Consider the following 21,145-nt stretch of genomic DNA (forward strand, 5'->3'; position numbering starts at 1 on the left):
TGAGGCAGCACGGAGACAAGGCTGGAAGCCCGTGAGTACAACCCAAAAATTTCTTGGGGGGGGCCTTAAAGGGAGTGTGGCGAAGTCAGGTAGGAAACCTGCGCCTACTCCCTGTACTTACCGTGGAGAGCGAGAGTACGGGCAGACACCGTGTTACGCAGTAGAGCGCACGGTGTCTCCTGTACGCGTGCATAGCCCGGTTCGGTACATTTCAGCTCCACGTATCGGCCGGGCTAGACTGAGCGTTGAGCCGTATGTCATGAAGCCGGCACAACGCATCTGGTCACCAGTGCGTCTCCTCGGGCCGGCGTACATGGCACCAGCCTTACGCATGGTGTCCCCGGTTCGCCTACATAGGCCGGTGCGGGTTATTCCACCTCCCCGCACTGGTCAGGCGACGGGGAGCATACAACCAGGTAAGGTTGGGCAGGCTCGGCGTTCAAGGGAGCCAGTACGCCTGCACGGTCCGGTATTTCCGGCGCCACCTCCCCGCCCCAACCCAGTACCACCAGTGCCTCCTCCACGCACTAGCCATATGGTGCGTGTCTCCAGCCCTTTACCACCAGTGCCTAAACCACGCACCAAGCCTCCTGTGTGTCCCCAGAGTCCTGTGCGTCCTGTTGCTGCTCCCCGCACTAGCCCTGAGATGCGTGTCCCCAGCCCGGTGCCACCAGTCCCGGCACCACGCACCAGGCCTACAGTGCGCCTCAGCCGGCAGGAGTCTGCCGTCTGCACAGCGATGCCTGAACTGCCCGTCTGCCAAGCGCCATCTGAGCCATCCGTCTCACCAGCGCCATCTGAGCCATCCGTCTCCCCAGCGCCATCTGAGCCATCCGTCTCCCCAGCGCCATCTGAGCCATCCGTCTCCCCAGCGCCATCTGAGCCATCCGTCTCCCCAGCGCCATCTGAGCCATCCGTCTGCCATGAGCCTACTGAGCCGCCCGCCAGACAGGAGCCGCTAGAGCCGCCCGCCAGACAGGAGCCGCTAGAGCCGCCCGCCAGACAGGAGCCGCTAGAGCCGCCCGCCAGACAGGAGCCGCTAGAGCCGCCAGCCAGACAGGAGCCGCTAGAGCCGCCAGCCAGACAGGATCCGCCAGAGCCGCCAGCCAGACAGGATCCGCCAGAGCCGCCAGCCAGACAGGATCTGCCAGAGCCGCCAGCCAGACAGGATCTGCCAGAGCCGCCAGCCAGACAGGATCTGCCAGAGCCGCCAACCAGACAGGATCTGCCAGAGCCGCCAACCAGACAGGATCTGCCAGAGCCGCCAACCAGACAGGATCTGCCAGAGCCGCCAACCAGACAGGATCTGCCAGAGCCGCCAGCCAGCCATGAGCTGCCAGATCCGTCAGCCAGCCATGAGCAGCCAGATCCGTCAGCCAGCCATGAGCAGCCAGATCCGTCAGCCAGCCATGAGCAGCCAGATCCGTCAGCCAGCCATGAGCAGCCAGATCCGTCAGCCAGCCATGAGCAGCCAGATCCGTCAGCCAGCCATGAGCAGCCAGATCCGTCAGCCAGCCATGAGCAGCCAGATCCGTCAGCTAGCCATGAGCAGCCAGATCCGTCAGCCAGCCATGGGCCGTCCCTCAGTCCGGAGCTGCCGTTCCTCAGTCCGGAGCTGCCGTTCCTCAGTCCGGAGCTGCCGTTCCTCAGTCCGGAGCTGCCGTTCCTCAGTCCGGAGCTGCCGTTCCTCAGTCCGGAGCTGCCGTTCCTCAGTCCGGAGCTGCCGTTCCTCAGTCCGGAGCTGCCCCTTATCCTGGTGCTGTCCCTTACCCTGGTACTGCCCCTTACCCTGGTACTGCCCCTTAGTTCGGAGCTGCCCCTGACCCTGGTACTGCCCCTTAGTTCGGAGCTGCCCCTTAGTCCGGAACTGCCCCTTAATGCAGTGGGGTTAATGTGGAGGGGGGTCATTTGGAGGAAGCTAAGGAGGCGGTTAGGGACTGTGGTGACGTGGGGACCACGACCAGAGCCGGAGCCGCCACCGTGGACGGAAGCCCACCCAGACCCTCCCCTGGACTGTGTAATGGTGCGCCCGGAGTTCGCGCCTTAAGGGGGGGGTTATGTCACGCCCTGGCCTTAGTATTCTTTGTTTTCTTTATTATTTTAGTTAGGTCAGGGTGTGACATGGGGAATGTTTGTGTTTTGTTGGTTTTGGGTGTTTCTATGGTAAAGGGGTTGTTGGGTGTAGTATATGGGTTTGTGTTGAGTACATGTGTCTAGCGTTGTCTATGTATGTTTAGTTGTCTAGGAGAGTCTATGGTTACCTGAATGAGTTCCCAATTAGAGACAGCTGATTTCGGTTGTCTCTGATTGGGAGCCTTATTTAGGGTAGCCATAGGCTTTCATTTGTGGTGAGTAGTTGTCTATGTGATACGTTTGTAGCCAGTGTGTGCACATCGTTGTTTAGCTTCACGATCGTTTTCTTGTTTTGTTTAGTGTTTAAGTGTTTTTGTTTCGTGTGCCTTCTTTGTTAATAAAAAAGGAGATGGCTTATTTTCCTAAAGCTGCGTTTTGGTCCGTCAATCCTCCACACGATCGTGACAGCAATTGATTGTTGTTTTCAGACTAGAGTTACCATGGGGCCCATGGGGCACTTGTGAGGACTTACTATACACTTGTGAGGACCAACAATTGGTTCCCATTCAACATCCTATTTTTCCTAAACCCTAACCCTCAACTTAAACCCAAACCCTAATTCCTAACCCTAATTCTAACCCTTAACCTAACCCCTTAGCCTAAAATTGCCTTTTTATAAGTGAGGACAGCTAAATGTCCTCTCGTTTCTGAATTTTAGTTGGTTTAGGTTTAGGCCTTCCTTGTACTCACAAGTATAGTAAAATGTGTACACATACACACCATCTAAAAATAAAATATCACCTCTGAAAAGGTGGAAAAATACCAGCCCTGTGTGGAGTGAGAAAGAGTTTTTTTTTTTTTTTCACCTACATCAGATAGGTGCAGTGAAATGTGTTGGTTTACAGAGTCAGCCATACTAGGACGACGCACCTGGAGCAAATTAGGGTTTTTCACCTTGTCACTACGGATATTCAAATCAGCAACTTTTTGGTTACTGGCCCAACGCTTTAACCACTAGGCTACCTGCTGTCCAAATATAGAAAGAGAGAGCTGGACGAACCCTCTCACATCCATATTGGCACATACTCTTACAGGTCACACACGTAAACACACACACACCGCTCCAGCTCCAAGTGGCTTCTTTCCCTCTCTCACCCCTTTTTCTTCTCTGTGCTCGTGCTCTGGCCAGTGAAAGGCAGCCTTGTTTCATAGTGTTTGCTGTCTAACCACAGGCTCCAAACACACACACACACACACACACACACCCACACTTGTGTAAACTGTCTCATAGCCTTTCTATTGTAATGTGATGAGATCAATATCTTCATCGCAATGGCTGTACCCAGCCTTAAATCACGGGACGATCTGACCTTGGTGGGAGTTTATTTTTGTGTGTGTGTTGTGCATGCAGAGTCTGTGGTTAATGCATTCCAGACATACTGACAGTGTCACGTTCCTGACCTGTTTTCCTTTGTTTTGTATTCATTTTAGTTGGTCAGGGCGTGAGTTGGGTGGGTTTGTCTATGTTTGTATTTCTATGTGGGGTTTTGTGTTCGGCCTGGTATGATTCTCAATTAGAGACAGGTGTGTATTGTTTGTCTCTAATTGAGAGTCATACAAAGGCAGCCAGGGTTTCACTGGTGTTTTGTGGGTGTTTGTTCCTGTGTCAGTGTTTGGGCGACACAGGACGGTTGAAGGTTTGTTAGTTTGTTGTTTTGTAGTTTTGTAGTGTCGTGTTTGCTGTTTTCATTAAAAGTATGATTAATCACCAATCCGCATCTTGGTCCTATCCATGCTCCTCCTCGTTTGAGGAGGAGAACAACATTGACTGCCTTAACAGAAACACCCACCACAAGAGGACCAAGCGGAGTGGAGAAGGGCAGCGACAGCAGCAGAGACAGACAGAGGAATGGACATGGGAAGACGTCTTGAACGGCAAGGGTTGCTACACATGGGAGGAGATCCTGGCTGGAAAGGATCGCCTCCCATGGGAACAGCTGGAGGCAGCGAGGAGAGCAGAGGCAACCGGAGAGAGGAGCCGAAGGTATGAGGGTACGCGGCTAGCACGGAAGCCCGAGAGGCTCACCCAAAAATTTATTGGGGGGGGGGGGGGCTAAAGGGGAGTGTGGCGAAGCCGGGTTGGATACCTGAGCCAACTCCCCGGGCTTGCCGTGGAGTAAGAGGGCGTCGTACTGGTCAGACACCGTGTTATGCGGTGAAGCGCACGGTGTCCCCAGTACGCGTGCTTAGCCCAGTGCGGGCTATTCCACCTTGCCGCACTGGGAGGGCTAGGTTGGGCATCGAGCCGGATGCCATGAAGCCGGCCCAACGTATCTGGCCTCCAGTACGTCTCCTCGGGCCGGCGTACATGGCACCAGCCTTACAGGTGGTGTCCCCGGTTCGCCTGCATAGCCCAGTGCGGGCTATTCCACCTCGCCGCACTGGCAGGGCTACGGGGTCCATTCAACCTGGTAAGGTTGGGGAGGCTCGGTGCTCAAGAGCACGTGTCCTCCTTCACGGTCCGGTATATCCGGCGCCACCTTCCCACCCCAGCTCAGTACCACCAGTGCCTACACCACGCACCAGGCTTCCAGTGCATCTCCAGAGCCCTGTTCCTCTTCCACGTACTCTCCCTATGGTGCGTGTCTCCAGCCCGGTGCCTCCAGTTCCGGCACCACGCACCAAGCCTCCTGTGCGTCTCCAGAGCCCTGGACGCACTGTTCCTTCTCCCCGCACTCGCCCTGAGGTGCGTGCCCTCAGCCCGGTACCTCCAGTTCCGGTACCACGCACCAGGCCTAGAGTGCGCCACGAGAGTCCAGTGTGCCCTGTTCCTGTTCCCCGCACTCGCCCTGAGGTGCGTGCCCTCAGCCCGGTACCTCCAGTTCCGGTACCACGCACCAGGCCTATAGTGCGTCTCAGCCGGCCAGAGTCTGCCGTCTGCCCAGCGGTGCCTGAACGGCCCGTCTGCCCAGCTCCGTCTGAGCCATCTGTCTGCCCAGCGCCGTCTGAGCCATCTGTCTGCCCAGCGCCGTCTGAGCCATCTGTCTGCCCAGCGCCGTCTGAGCCATCTGTCTGCCCAGCGCCGTCTGAGCCATCTGTCTGCCCAGCGCCGTCTGAGCCATCTGTCTGCCCAGCACCGTCTGAGCCATCTGTCTGCCCAGCACCGTCTGAGCCATCTGTCTGCCCAGCGCCGTCTGAGCCATCTGTCTGCCCAGCGCCGTCTGAGCCATCTGTCTGCCCAGCGCCGTCTGAGCCATCTGTCTGCCCAGCGCCGTCTGAGCCATCTGTCTGCCCAGCGCCATCTGAGTCAGCCGTCTGCCACGAGCCATTAGAGCCGCCCGTCTGTCCCGAGCCATTAGAGCCGCCCGTCTGTCCCGAGCCAGTAGAGCCGTCCGTCAGTCAGGAGCCGCTAGAGCCGTCCGTCAGTCAGGAGCCGCCAGAGACGCCCACCAGTCAGGAGCTGCCAGAGACGCCCGCCAGTCAGGAGCTGCCAGAGACGCCCGCCAGTCAGGAGCTGCCAGAGACGCCCGCCAGTCAGGAGCTGCCAGAGACGCCCGCCAGTCAGGAGCTGCCAGAGACGCCCGCCAGTCAGGAGCTGCCAGAGACGCCCGCCAGTCAGGAGCTGCCAGAGACGCCCGCCAGTCAGGAGCTGCCCTACAGTCCGGAGCTGCCCTACAGTCCGGAGCTGCCCTACAGTCCGGAGCTGCCACTCAGCCCGGACCTGCCGGAGTCCCTCAGCCAGGACCTGCCGGAGTCCCTCAGCCAGGACCTGCCGCCCCTTATCCCGGTGTTGCCCCTTGTCCCGGTGCTGCCCCTTGTCCCGGTGCTGCCCCTTGTCCCGGTGCTGCCCCTTGTCCCGGTGCTGCCCCTTGTCCCGGTGCTGCCCCTTGTCCCGGTGCTGGTCGCTCATTTAGGTGGTGTTAGTGGGAGGGTGGTCATTGGGAGGGGGATAAAGAAGCGGGGATTGATTATGGTGGGGTGGGGACCACGACCAGCGCCAGAGCCGCCACCGTGGACAGACGCCCACCCAGACCCTCCCCTAGACTTTGTGCTGGTGCGCCCGGAGTTCGCACCTTAAGGGGGGGGTTCTGTCACGTTCCTGACCTGTTTTCCTTTGTTTTGTATTCATTTTAGTTGGTCAGGGCGTGAGTTGGGTGGGTTTGTCTATGTTTGTATTTCTATGTGGGGTTTTGTGTTCGGCCTGGTATGATTCTCAATTAGAGACAGGTGTGTATTGTTTGTCTCTAATTGAGAGTCATACAAAGGCAGCCAGGGTTTCACTGGTGTTTTGTGGGTGTTTGTTCCTGTGTCAGTGTTTGGGCCACACAGGACGGTTGAAGGTTTGTTAGTTTGTTGTTTTGTAGTTTTGTAGTGTCGTGTTTGCTGTTTTCATTAAAAGTATGATTAATCACCAATCCGCATCTTGGCCCTATCCATGCTCCTCCTCGTTTGAGGAGGAGAACAACATTGACTGCCTTAACAGACAGCAGGATAGTATATTGAAATGGGCTTCCCATGTGTATTTGCTGGGATTGTTGATTACTCAGAAGTGGTGGAGTGCAGAGTACTAATGCACCCGAACATGGCCAAAGTTCATTTAAATTCATGCAACAAAATGTTCTAAATCCCAAATATCCCCCATTGTGGAGAATCATTTTGCTGACGGCAAGTGAGAGATAAGTCTTAATTATTTCCAGATTTCAAATCCTCTAAACTGGACAAAGATTCTCTGAAACACTCGAGAATGGATGAGGGAATTGTGCGTCTGTCCGTCCCTTGTCACTCGACAGTTTTGCTATGAGTCTCGTTGACTCAATCACAGGTCTTACTGTGTCTAACTATCATTCTGCTGCAAGGATGGAGAGGAAGAAAACAGAAGGCAGGAAATATGCATTGCTGAATTTAGTAGCAATGAGATGCATGGTGATGCCAACTTTCCCCTGTTTAAAATTCCTGAGCAGTGCAGTTATACCATCTATGTCTTTCCCATTTCCATTCTGAGTGGGCGACATGCTTTCACTGTAGAGTAGGAGCCATAGAGACTGGAATAAGCCTGGAGTAGAGATAGATGGAGAAATAGAGGTGGATTCAGGTTGGGATAAGACTGGACTGTAGATCAAGTAATAGGGATAGACTAAAGCTGTATACTGTCAAGCTGACCACTCTGCTGTATATCCGGAGCACATCTCATAAACCCGGTCAGAGACTTCTAGCAACAGAGATGACGAGATGTAGACAGGCCTGAAAACAACCACAGCACCCACCACTTCACTGCTCTGTCCCATTGGAGAGAACACCCATTTTGTATAAACCTTCTCTCTCTCTCTCTCCATCTGCCAATATAGCAACATGCTAGTCTTAAAGATCAGCCACACTGTAGGCTGTAAAATACACGCATGAATGGAGAGAAGGGTGTGTCTCAGTGAAGGCTCTTCAGAGGAGGAAGGGGAGGACCATCCTCCTCAGTGAATTTCTTAAAAATAAAAATGGTAAAACATTTAAAAAAGTTATCATTTTTAGATAAAACTATACTTAATATAATCACATGTAACCAAATAATTGATTAAAACACACTATTTTGCAATAAAGGTCTACAGTAGCCTCGACAGCACTCAGGGTAGCACCAGGTGTAGCCGGATGGTTCTCACCCCCTTCCATAGACTTACACAGTAATTATGACAACTTCAGGAGTACGTCCTCCAACCTATCAGAGCTCTTGCAGCATGAACTGATATGTTGTCCACCCAATCAAATGATGAGAGAATTAATATAGTACTGAAATCATAAAATGTGGTGAGTAGTTGACTCAAAGAGAGAGAAAGACAATAGTTGAACAGTTTCGAACAAATTAATTTCTTCCAAAATGAAAGAGAAGCAAGAGAGATTGTCATTTTTTTCCCGTTTCACTTAGGCCTACTTAGCTAGCAAATGCAACTAGCCAGTTAAGCCTACTCAAACACCCTGTTCAAACAGAGGGATGCTATGACAGCTAGCTGGCTTTGACTATCCAACGCAACACTGGAACTCTTCCAAGTCATTGTAAGCTTTTGGTTTTACTACAGTGCATTTGGAAAGTATTCAGACCCCTTGACTTTTTCCACATTTGTGATGTTACATTCTTATTCTAAAATTGATTAAATAAAAAAATATCCTCATTAATCTACACACAGTACCTCATTCATGACAAAACGAAAACTGTTTTTGGACACTTTTACAAACCATTTAACTGCACCTATGTAACTACCATGCAAATGCATAGGGTTTTGGAACCTTAAGTGAAGTGGTAGTGTGCCACCACACTACCAGGCAGAAGGGTGAAGAGTGCAATATGGACTGTAAAGAGCTAAAGCTGGAATCCTTAATGGTGAAACTTCCACCTTCTAACAGGACAATGACCCTAACCACACAGCCAAGACAACGCAGGAGTGGTTTCGGGACAAGTCTCTGAATGTCCTTGAGTGGCCCAGCCAGAGCCTGAACTTGAACCCGATCAAACATCTCTGGAGAGACCTGAAAATAGCTGTGCAGCGACGCTCCCCATCCAACCTGACAGAGTTTGCGAGAATCTGCAGAAAAGAATGGGAAAAACTGCACAAATACAGGTGTGCCAAGCTTGTAGTGTCATACCCAAGAAGATTTGAGGCTGTAATCGCTGCTTCAACAAAGTACTGAGTAAAGGGTCTGAATAGTTATGTAAATTTAATATTTCCATTTTTATTTTGAATACATTTGCAAACATTTAAAAAAAACTGTTTTTGCTTTGTCATTATGGGATATTGTGTGTAGATTTATGAGGATTTAAAAAAATAATGTTTAGAAGAAGGTTGTAATGTAGCAAAATGTGGAAAGAGTCAAGGGGTCTGAAAACCTTCCAAATGCACTGTAATTTATTGCCACCGGGGCACGGCGGTGTAAGCGCTAAACTGCTTACTGACTGTACACTAATGTTACTGCATAATTGTAGCGGGTTTACTAACGTGTTAGTTCTATTAGCTATGTTGACTAGTTAATTTAGGTAATATGGTGACAATGTTGTAGGCTGTGTGTAGAGGTATGATATGTTTTGGCTTGGAAAGCTTTTTTTGCCTGGTCACATACAGCTGATGTGTTGTGCATTGAAGTCCACAAGCGAAAGGAAAAGTTGAGAGCAGGTGAGCGCATAGATGCGAGAAGAAATACAACGTGGCTGCTATGAAAGTGAACTGTGTTTACGCGTGAGCAGGTATTCTTTCTGTCGATTCTGTTGAAAAACATTCTTAAACGGAAACAAATGGAACAAAACGGGGATAAACATACCTGAATTTGTCCAATAGAAATTCTTGTTTGCAACTGTTGAGCTTGATTACACTCCACGTCAGCTCGATGGAGGCAAAAGTGTGCAAGGCGGTATTGAACGTGTCATTGTCTGTCCATGTGTCACTGTCTGTCAAATTCTTCTCTCGACCTGTGTGCACCTACGTTGCAAACTTTCATTCATAGGCTAGGTTGTAACAACCTCAAGATGAGTACAGGGAAAATGTGAGTATCATGTAGTAGCCTAAACCTATAGCTGTTACACTGAACTGGGTGAATGAAATATGAATGACAGTCATCCAATACGCTGTAATAGAAATAACGCCATTCTCATGAAAAAGAAAACGTCCTCACTCGTACCTCATTTTAAACGGCACTGGCCGCCACTGGTGTGTTCAGTGTGTGTGTGTATGTGTTTGTCACTCTACTGTTAAAGACGTTGAAGTTTTGACATTTGTTCATGAATGCCCATGAAAATAAATTGTTGTTTCCCTGCACCAAGCCACAGAAAAATAAAAGTTTACAGCATATGTAACATAGCCTTTGTTTGCTTCGAGGCACCCCAGACAATTTTGTGAGAAATGTTCTGGTGTGTTTGTAGTTTGCCTGGAGCAGGCTTTAATTAAAAAGCAATGTTAATGTGGAGAATTGACTCTACAATTATCTCCCCCTCTCTCAGAGCAGACTGCCACAGCTGTAAAAGACCACGCACCACACACACACACAGTCTTGTACAGCTAACCTTGTGGGGACACGCAATTCAGTCCCATTCAAAATCCTATTTTCCTGAACCCCTAACCCTAACCCGTACTCTTACCCTAACCTTAACCCTAGCTCCTCACCCTAACTCTATAACTAACCTTTGATCCTAACCCTAATTCTAATTCTAACCCTAACCCAAAACCCCCTAGAAATAACATTTGACCTTGTAGAGACCAACAAAATGTCCCCACTTGGTCATATTTTTGTTATTTTACTATTCTTGTGGGGACTTCTATTTACACACACACACACACACACACACACACACACACACACACACACACACACACACACACACACACACACACACACACACACACACACACACACACACACACACACACACACACACACACACACACACACACACACACACACACACACAGAGTTTGGCCTTGTGCCCTGCTCTTAATCCAATTATAAACCTCCATTTAATGACAACAGCTCTATAATGATGTCATACGTACTATAGTCCCAAGTCATTGTATTTATCAGGAGTTGACTCAGATTTTCTCTCTGTTGCCTACTGGTTGTCAGTGATCCATCTCTGCTCAACAAACATTGCCTCTGGGTTTCCTTGTAAAATATAATTGGTCGTCTCATTGACATCACACTTTCCCTCAGTGAAGCACCCATAGAGTGGTAAAAGTGGAGAAAACCATGGACACCAGAACAGTCCTACTCATATCAAAGAGACAGCAGTAGCAATTAAGGCCACCACATGGACAAACACACACAAGCACTTGCACACACAGCTCCCCACACCGTTCCCATGGCAACACTCACCTGGGTTAACCTGTGAGGTGACGTCTCCTACCAGATAGAGAAGGATGAGCAACGGGAAGTGTTTGTCCCACAGGCGCTTCATCCCGAACACACACACACACACACACACACACACACACACACACACACACACACACACACACACACACACACACACACACACACACACACACACACACACACACACACACACACACACACACACACACACACACACACACACACAGACACACAAACACACAGAGAGGGTCTTCAAACCTGAAATCAATAGGAAAACAACAGACAGTCAAAATATGTCCTACAAGTTGGAATATTTGGACTGTGATGAAATGAAACAGAAGTTCAAGGGTCCGTGTTTGGATCCATGTGGTATATTTAACAGTTGATGCGGTTTTATGCCTTTCCTCCAGGGAACCAGACCATCTGAGAGGTTCTATGGGAAAGCTACAGCGTTTACTGGAGGAATGGTTTTCATTTGCTCAATAAAGACAATAATTGCCTTCTAAAAGTGGAATTTCCATTCATCATTACCTTAACACAAGCGAATAGCAAAGGGATATTAAAGTCAAACAGGGATAATTCAACATTACAGTAGACAGCTCTAAGGAATAAAACTGTACATAAAACTGTACCTGTACATCTAAACATCTAATAGTAAATGTGTGTGGGTGTGTTAGAGAACTTTAGACAAAAGGAGGTAGGAATAAATTCAAAGTAAGGCAGAGAGAGAGAGAGAGAGAAAGAGAGAGAGCGGAAAGCGAGAGTGAGCGAGCGAGAGAAGCAGAGTGGGCCACCACAGACATTACCACAGTGGGACTGATTATACAGCGAGACAGAGACAGGTCCAGCAGGACTCCTCTCTTCGACAGACCCAAACAGCCAATGGTCTAACCTCAAAGGAAAAGTTGATGTCTACTCACAGTGATCTTGAACAAAGCTTTTAGTAATTGACTCTAGTCTTGTGTGGTTGTCTGGCCTCCCACTTGCATAATGATCTAGTAAAAGGTGTGTGTGTGGGGGGGGGGGGGGGGGGGCTGCTGCACATGTAAACACTTTACTGTCATTCTAACTCATTGTTACATAATCACAATCAGTCTTAGTATGTGGCTTGCTCACTGTGTCAATAGCGTGTTAGGTAAGAAACACCATGCTGCATTTAAAGCATGGGAAACAAAATGGTAATGTGGTAATGTTCATTTATTACTGGAACGACTGGATCAGAATCATTAGTGGTTGTTATATCTTTGCTTATATAAAATTGTGCAATATGGACCGTACAGAGTTAAAGCTGGAATCCTTCATGGTGAAACTGCCACGTCCATTTGGGATATCACAACAACGAAGTTGCTGCAGACAACGAACACTGTTTTTTTCCCTCGTCCGACATCACTGCACAAGTGATAGAACAACAGAACATGTAATGCAATTTCATTTGACCACACTGCTCAACACACCTCACCTCCGTTTCGTCCACAAAATAAAAACAGTAACAAAGGTGCTGGGGACGGACAGTGGAACTGTTTCCCCTAATACAGATGACATATTTTAAGGTGGAGAGATCTAAGATCACCATGCGCAATGCCAAGTTTCGGCTGGAGCGGTGTAAAGTTTGCCGCCATTGGGCTCTGGAGCAGTGGAAATTCATTCTCTGGAATGATGAATCAGGCTTCACCATCTGGAAGTCGAACAGACAGATCTGGTTTTGGCGGCAGCCAGGAGAACACTACCTGCCCCAATGCATAGCACCACCTCTTTGGGGCTGTTTTTCGTGGTTCGGGCTTGAACCTTTAGTTCTAGTGAACGGAAATCTTAACGCTATAGCACACAATGACAATCTAGACGATTCTGCGCTTCCAACTTTATGGCAATGCCCCGTGCACAAAGCCAGGTCCATAGAGAAATACTTTGTCTAGATCTGCGTGGAAGAGTTTGACTGGCCTGCACAGCAATGTTCTCTCTAAACTATGCATGCGCACAGTAGCCAAGCAGCTCCCCGGGACTGCCTATCAGCAGAATAAATACTGTATCAGCCCACTGAGAGAAGCACGAGATTGAACTTCACTCAACTTTCTAGAATTTTCCCTGTTAGTTATCACTATCAACGTTTCCCTTTACTGTGGAATTGGGTTCGAAACAATGCAATATTAGCCACTTTCAATTCAACACACCGAAACCAAACAAACTATGCAAGAGATTTTGTTGTAGGCAGGACGCATCGGAGTAGGATTATATTGCACTGACAAGCACGACTCAGCCCATACTCTATTCTACACAGACGGGTTCAGCATAACCAATCAGAGCGGCAGTAGGCCAGAGCCGCAGTATGCAAACATACCAAAGTCACATATGGATCTGTGCCATTTACTTTGATCGGGACTGTGTTACAGCTGTGGTCATGAGTAAATGTTACAGCTGTGGTCATGAGTAGGTGTTACAGCTGTGGTCATGAGTAGATGTTACAGCTGTGGTCATGAGTAAATGTTACAGCTGTGGTCATGAGTAGTTGTTACAGCTGTGGTCATGAGTAGATGTTACAGCTGTGGTCATGAGTAGGTGTTACAGCTGTGGTCATGAGTAGATGTTACAGCTGTGGTCATGAGTAGTTGTTACAGCTGTGGTCATGAGTAGATGTTACAGTTGTGGTCATGAGTAGATGTTACAGTTGTGGTCATGAGTAGATGTTACAGCTGTGGTCATGAGTAGATGTTACAGCTGTGGTCATGAGTAGTTGTTACAGCTGTGGTCATGAGTAGATGTTACAGTTGTGGTCATGAGTAGATGTTACAGTTGTGGTCACGAGTAGATGTTACAGCTGTGGTCATGAGTAGATGTTACAGCTGTGGTCATGACTAGTTGTTACAGCTGTGGTCATGAGTAGATGTTACAGTTGTGGTCATGAGTAGATGTTACAGTTGTGGTCATGAGTAGATGTTACAGCTGTGGTCATGAATAAATGTTACAGCTGTGGTCATGAGTAGATGTTACAGCTGTGGTCATGAATAAATGTTACAGCTGTGGTCATGAGTAGATGTTACAGCTGTGGTCATGAATAAATGTTACAGCTGTGGTCATGAATAGATGTTACAGCTGTGGTCATGAATAGATGTTACAGCTGTGGTCATGAGTAGATGTTACAGCTGTGGTCATGAGTAGATGTTACAGCTGTGGTCATGAGTAGTTGTTACAGCTGTGGTCATGAGTAGATGTTACAGCTGTGGTCATGAGTAGATGTTACAGCTGTGGTCATGAGTAGTTGTTACAGCTGTGGTCATGAGTAGGTGTTACAGCTGTGGTCATGAGTAAATGTTACAGCTGTGGTCATGAGTAGATGTTACAGCTGTGGTCATGAGTAGGTGTTACAGCTGTGGTCATGAGTAGGTGTTACAGCTGTGGTCATGAGTAGGTGTTACAGCTGTGGTCATGAGTAGGTGTTACAGCTGTGGTCATGAGTAAATGTTACAGCTGTGGTCATGAGTAGTTGTTACAGCTGTGGTCATGAGTAGTTGTTACAGCTGTGGTCATGAGTAGATGTTACAGCTGTGGTCATGAGTAGTTGTTACAGCTGTGGTCATGAGTAGATGTTACAGCTGTGGTCATGAATAGATGTTACAGCTGTGGTCATGAGTAGTTGTTACAGCTGTGGTCATGAGTAGATATGCTTGATTTGAGATCAGAGTGAGAGCTGCATGTAGCCCTGTGTGCACGTTTTGTTCATATCCTTTGCTAGTTAGTGGGTTATTAGCCCAGTTATAGATACTTTGTAGTCAGCAATAGGGGAGGGATTGCTTCCTACAAGAGCACAAAATATGTACATTTCTAGACATCTTTAAAAAGCAAGTCAGGTAAAGAGCTTTTTTTTATGCCTTAAAGGGACAGTGTTGCATTTTGATACAGGCTTGAATAAGCTAAGTAGCCAATAGTGATGGGTCATTCGCGAACGAGTCTGCTCTAAGAGCCTTCTCTTGTAGGTGAACGTTGGAACCCGGCTCGCGTACCAGAAGTGCCAAATATATTTCTAAAATATAAAACAATTAAGATATGAATAATCAAAGGATTTAACTGAATAGAATTAACTAATTCAAAGAACGAAAAAAAAATAAAAAAATTGTTCTGACTGTCTGCTCACACTAACAGACACACCTGTTGTTCCTGTCAATCAGACACCCGGTGTCAACCAATGAACCAAAGATGCGTGAGGGAGGGCCGAGCCAACTCACTCACAGTCACACACTTAGCAGCCGAGGAGAGAGAGGAAGGACAGCTGTGTAAACAACAGCTGGAAAATGAGTCGGAAGCACAGTAGCATTTGGATGCATTTTAATAATGTAGACAATGTCAGAGCACAGTGTAGAATTTGCCAAAACAAAATCTCATATAAAGCCGGTTCTACGCACAACCTACACCGGCAAATGCGAACTGTGCACCCAACTGTGAAGCTAGCTGTAGCGGAGCTTCGAGAAACTAGCGGGGCTGCTAGGGATAGTGGTGGAGCCAGCATCTCCAAGTGTCCACTCAGTCAAGTAGGCCTACTCCGCGACCCACAGCAACGCAGTCTTCTATGGACCAGTTTACGCCAAAGTCTATGTCTGTAGCAAAACAAGGCCAAATTGATATTGCATTGGCTAAAATGATTGCCACCGATTTCCAGCCATTTTCGATCGTGGAGGACAGAGGTTTTAGAAATTATAGCAATAGTCTAAATCCAATGTACACAATTCCAAGCAGGATAACCCTTTCAAAATCACTTATTCCACAACTGTACGAGAGCACACAGGCTTCAGTAGGGGAAAGAGTCCAAAAAGCTACTACAGTTTGCCTTACCACTGACTGCTGGACATCAAGAGTAACCACTTCTTACATGTCGATTACATATCACTTCATTGAAGATTTTTCAATGTCTAGCAGTCTTCTGGACTGCTTTGAGTTCAGCGACAGACACACCTCAGAGAACTTGGCAGAGGAACTGTTGAGAGAGGCCAGAGAATGGCAAGTAGATGGAAAAGTGGTCTGTTGTGTTAGCGACAATGCAGCTAACATAACCAAAGCCATGGCATTTTTAAACGCATTATACATGTCTTGCCCACACAATCAACCTGATTGTAAGAGACGCTCTGAAGGTGATGAAGCCCACCGTGGACAAAGTGAAAGCAGCTGTGGAATACTTCCACAAGAGCACAGTAGCACATCACTACCCTGGCCATTGTCAATGCACCTGTTAAAGCTCTGACCCAAGAGGAATGGGAGGTGGGGGAGGAGGTGTGCAGAGTCCTGGAACCCTTTGAGCAGGTCACTGTGGAGATCAGTGGAGAGGTACAGTAAGCAGTTATTACTACATCATTATTTAATCCAGTATTATATATGTATATGAGCAGTAGATGAGAATGTAGTATCAGTAGACAAAACATGAACCTGAACTAATAAGTTACTGTTCTCTCTTTCAGCTATGTGACAGCCTCAATAATGATACTCCTGTGTAAGGGTCTGCAGCGAATCACAGCCAGCCGCCAGAGAGAAGTAAAGTAACCACAGGACATGTGACAGAGTTGATGAGCACCCTATGGTCATCAGTGGACAGAAAGCTCCACAGAATGCAATATAATCACGTGCTATCATAAACCGCTGCACTTGACCCAAGGTTTAAGAAGTTAGCCTTCAGTGATGCCAGAGCGATTGATGAGGCTCTTCAAAAAATAACTTCAGCAGAAGGGAGGGACAGCCCCAGCAGTCAGCTGGCTCAGGCACCAGGGCAACATGAAGAAGAGGGATCAGATGGAGCAGAAGAACCAGCAGTAGTGCCACAAACATCTGTTGTTTGACGAGCGAGCAACTGGGGATGCATCACGAAGGAATCCCTCAGCAGATGCCATAATGGAGGTCAGATCCAAAATGGAGGAGCCCATCCTCCAAAGATCTGCAGATCCTCTGTGCTGGTGGAAGAACAAGGCCTCTGTCTACCCACGGCTTACTAAAGTCATGACAGGGAGCCTCTGCATAGTGGCCACATCCCTTCCCTCTGAGAGGGTCTTCTCGAAAACGGGACAAATAATTACTGAGAGAGGAAACCGCATCAGCCCCTCGAAAGTGAGGCAGCTTGCATTTCTGAATGCAAATCTCTCATAAAAGCAAAATATGGTCAGCATTGCTGTGTGCTGCTGGTTATAACATGGCAATAAAGAAGAGAGAGAAAAGAGGGACCAGTTTAATGTTTTAAGTGAGATGCTGCAGTTTTGCACATTATTTAGTTTTCTTTGATATGGTGCAATATTCTATTATTATGTTGTTCAGATTGTATTAGTTTTGAATGGTTAGATTGATATGCACTTTGTTTATATACATTAAAAAGTTATACTTTAAATGTACATGTTTAAAAGCATTCTTTTTCATAACAAACCAATGCATTTTTAAATACATTGTCGTTAAGGTAGAGTATGATTTCATTAAATAATTGAATTAGAATTGTTTTAACACCAATCATAGTCAAACTATCGCAAACTGTTTGACTTGAAAAAAAAAAAATATATTTTTTAAAAGAGACGTTTGGGAGCCAAAAGAGCCGGCTCTTTTTGGTGAGCTGAGCCGAACGAACCGGCTCACTGAAAAGAGCTGGAATGCCCATCACTAGTAGCCAATAGGCAGAGGGTAGCATCATTTGTCTGATTCTCCATAATGGTGTGGGAATAATGCATTTTATTTTGTAAAGTGGTTTCTTGCATTAAACACAACACAACACTATGTTCAGTCACCTCCTTGTCTGAAGGACAAGTGGATAAACAGGTTAATGTCAAGCCCTGCATTTCTTTTGTTGTTTAAGTCTCATGGAATGTAGGCCTACATTGCACCCCATACATTGGCTGCTACTGTAGGCTGAGAGGGAACATTGCTGCACTGCCCTCTGACCTCAACCCCATCGAACACCTTTGGGATGAATTGGAACGCCGACTGCGAGCCAGGCCCAATCGCCCAACATCAGTGCCCGACCTCACTAATGGTCTTGTGTCTGAATGGAAGCAAGTCCCCGCAGCAATGTTCCAACATCTAGTGGAAAGCCTTCCCAGAAGAGTGGATGCTTTTGTCGCAGCAAAGGGGGGGACCAACTCCATATTAATGCCCAAGATTTTGAAATGAGATGTTCGATGAGCAGGTGTCCACATACTTTTGGCCATGTTTTGTGTTTGGATGTGTTGATTTTGATCTGCTGCCCGAGAACTCTCTGGCTCTCTGCCAAGACGGACCTCTGACGACAACGGATATCACAGAATGACTTCGTCACCTCTACACAGTTTTTAGAAACTAATAGACATTTATGATATCTGGATTTCCAGAATATAAGAAATACCGCTTTCATGCCGGTCGGTTAACTTCGGAGTATGATTTCTAAACCATCTATTCTCTCACAAATACAATAACGTCACTGTAACAGCGTTACAGTAATCAGCTAATCACAAAGCACAACAGCTGTAAAACTGCACAAACTCTCTCAACAGTTCCCCTTTACAAACACCCATCGAACTCTAAATGGCCTCATTGTGCACTCATCATCATCATCATCATCATCATACATCATCTAGTTGGTTTCTCCTTCCGAAGTGCTCCAGTTCCTGTAGTATCAGATTACAGCCATATCACACTGAGACACTGGCCTACTTATATGGGTTAATATACATGGGCTATACAGGAGCTAATGCCTTAAACAGTAAATGAAAGACAGACAGCTGGTGGCTCGTGTCCTGTGTTAGGGAGGGAAAGTCAGAGATGTGTTTACCATGTGGCCAGGGAGAGGAGCTCTCTTATGTAAAAGCCTGGCCATAGAGTTAGAATGAAAAAGAAACGGATTTTCCAATGCTCTGTTCTGTGGAGATACTCTTAAAATCTGTCTTCTCTTTGCTTCCTTGAGGTACACACTGACCTGTATGTGATTGTGTAACAGAGGTTCAACGCATGCACACCTTTCTACCCCCTCCTCTCTCACTCTCAGTAACAGCTGTATTCTCAATCCAGGTAGGCATCGGAGTGGAGCGTAGGGCTGTTGTCTCATAACAGGGCTTTGCTATAGTAACATCAGAACAGGCTTTGACACACACAGGACACAGGGTTATGGACTGTCTCACATTTGCCATTATGGAAAACTTCCACTCCTGGTGGAGGTCAGACAACACTATTCACCCGCCGGCCCTTCAGGCATCAACTAAAATTCTTCCAGACACTAATAATAACTCCAACATTCTGCAGGTTTACCAGTAGAGGCCCAAAAGGCAGCATTTTTATAGGAGATACTTGTTGAATCTTCTGGTCTGAGGTAAATTCAGCTTTCTACTGCTGTATAAATGTGACTCCAAGGTAAACTGTGTTTATTTGTCTTTCTTAGAAGGGCAGAAAGTAGGCCTAACAGTTTATCATCAGCCTCTAAAACCAAGTGCCCCAAAGCAAACAGTCCGCAGGAGGCCATCCAACACAAACAGGGGCAGAGCAGAGAGGAGCCAGGGGAGAACAGAGGAGTGAGAGAAGAGTTTGGTGGAGTTGCAGGGTGTGTCAGGGAAATAGAGGGAGACAGTAGGGCGACATAGGGTGAGTCAGGAAGAGAGGCAGATGTAGCAAAACAGGGTGAGGTACAAGAGGAGGCACAGGGGCAGTTAGGGGCCCTCCTAGGCCTAAAAGGTGAGGGGCTGTAGTGGAGGCAGAGTTGACAGACAAGGCCTGTGTCCTGCCATACACTGTCCCTTACATCCCCCCTCTCACAGCCTGCTCTAGGAGTCTACTCTAGTGTGTGTGTGTGTGTGTGTGTGTGTGTGTGTGTGTGTGTGTGTGTGTGTGTGTACACAGCCTGCTCTATAGGGTTGCTGGGGCCTATTATAGGGCTAATTTTACCCAGGAGTGGGTTTCATACACTCCTATATCTGCTACAGTAAACAACCTATAGATTTACAAAGTAGGGCCTCGCCAAAAACAGCTTTCAAAGTCTATAACATCCACAGGGCTCTGGTTGGAGTTGAATGTACTATACTGTGCCTAGTGTGCAAATAAGCAATCTAAATAATACAGTTGACTTGTGATATATGCAATGGCTTGGTCTTGACAGTGTGCACTAAACTGGAGCATGCAGGGAATAGGGGTCAGGGCTAGGGGATAGGGATTGATATTGAACCAGACAACTGAATGGTCCTGCTTTGGTCCACTGCTCTCTATCCCTCATTACTGCTGTCAAACACGTTAAAGTCAACGAGAGAGGATCAAAGTAAATGTTTGATCTTATTACTGTACTAAAAGCCTGAAGGGGAATTCAACCTTCTGTTCCACCCTACCATACGCATTAAAATCAGATTAATCTGTGAGTCTTGGAGCACATCTGTCGGATCTATCTAAAGTCAAACACAGTCAACAGAAAACATTAGATCCACGTCAGCTCGGGTCAATGTCACCTTTAGAAAAAACAACGTACATCAGAAGGCGGAGCACTTCTCAATGCTTTCACAATGGCTACCAAGGGAAATAGTCAGGCTTGAACCCGTGTAAGAGAAGTCAAACAAAGTACTCACAGGGACCGTGTCTAATGCATCGAGACCATGTAGTTTGGAGGACAAATCACTTGTGAGTGTGTGTGTGCGTGAGTGAGTGAGAGAGATTAAATGACTGTAAAATCCAGTCAAATCCTGTCTGGATCCAAAAGGATGAGTACAGATATCACAATTTCTGTGATAAACGGTATAACCGTTGAAGAAAGTTGATGCAATATTTATTGAGCTGTTAACTAGTTCTATCTGCACACAGTGCCCTGTCTTGTGTTCCCAGACCAAATACATTCTGTAACTGTCAAAAGGAAAGAGTTTTCCTCATATTTATTTTTACCACAGAAGAGTCGACTGTCCCTGTTTAAAATATGGACATATTCCCCATCAATGGACTCTTTGTTGAAGTGACACATCTGGATAATCAAAGGGAGGTGAGATGTGGGAGTGTTCATACCTCCCTGTGGCTGGACCTGAGTAGGCTGGGCTGGCTCATACCTCACACACACACACACACACACACACGCACAGGTGGTACCTAACTTCACACCTAATCTCTCTTCTCTCTTTAAGTTGTTGCATATTTATATATGCACATTTTCATGGAACAGTTTCATTTCAATGACGTTTTTGTTTCTAAAAATCATCATCACGTGGTTAATGATAAAAATCTGAAGTAAAATGATAATAATCTAAAAGTAAAGATTAAACTACGGCAAGAGCACTAG

The 21,145-nt window shown here is 47.3% G+C and overlaps 1 protein-coding gene across 4 annotated transcripts in view; it reads right to left on the minus strand.

Annotated features, from left to right (window-relative positions):
• The window catches only part of LOC129855417 (discoidin domain-containing receptor 2-like), a 64,477-nt gene that overhangs the window by 23,693 nt on the left and 19,639 nt on the right, over nucleotides 1-21,145 (minus strand). For all 4 annotated transcript variants that reach the window (XM_055923063.1, XM_055923062.1, XM_055923064.1 and 1 more), the window contains one exon: nucleotides 10,915-11,172. In XM_055923063.1, the coding sequence (XP_055779038.1) occupies nucleotides 10,915-10,996 (82 nt within the window). In that variant the 5' untranslated portion in view covers nucleotides 10,997-11,172. The remainder of the gene's footprint in view (nucleotides 1-10,914; nucleotides 11,173-21,145) is intronic.

This window comes from Salvelinus fontinalis, chromosome 5 (assembly GCF_029448725.1).
Source record: "Salvelinus fontinalis isolate EN_2023a chromosome 5, ASM2944872v1, whole genome shotgun sequence".
NCBI lineage: Eukaryota > Metazoa > Chordata > Actinopteri > Salmoniformes > Salmonidae > Salvelinus > Salvelinus fontinalis.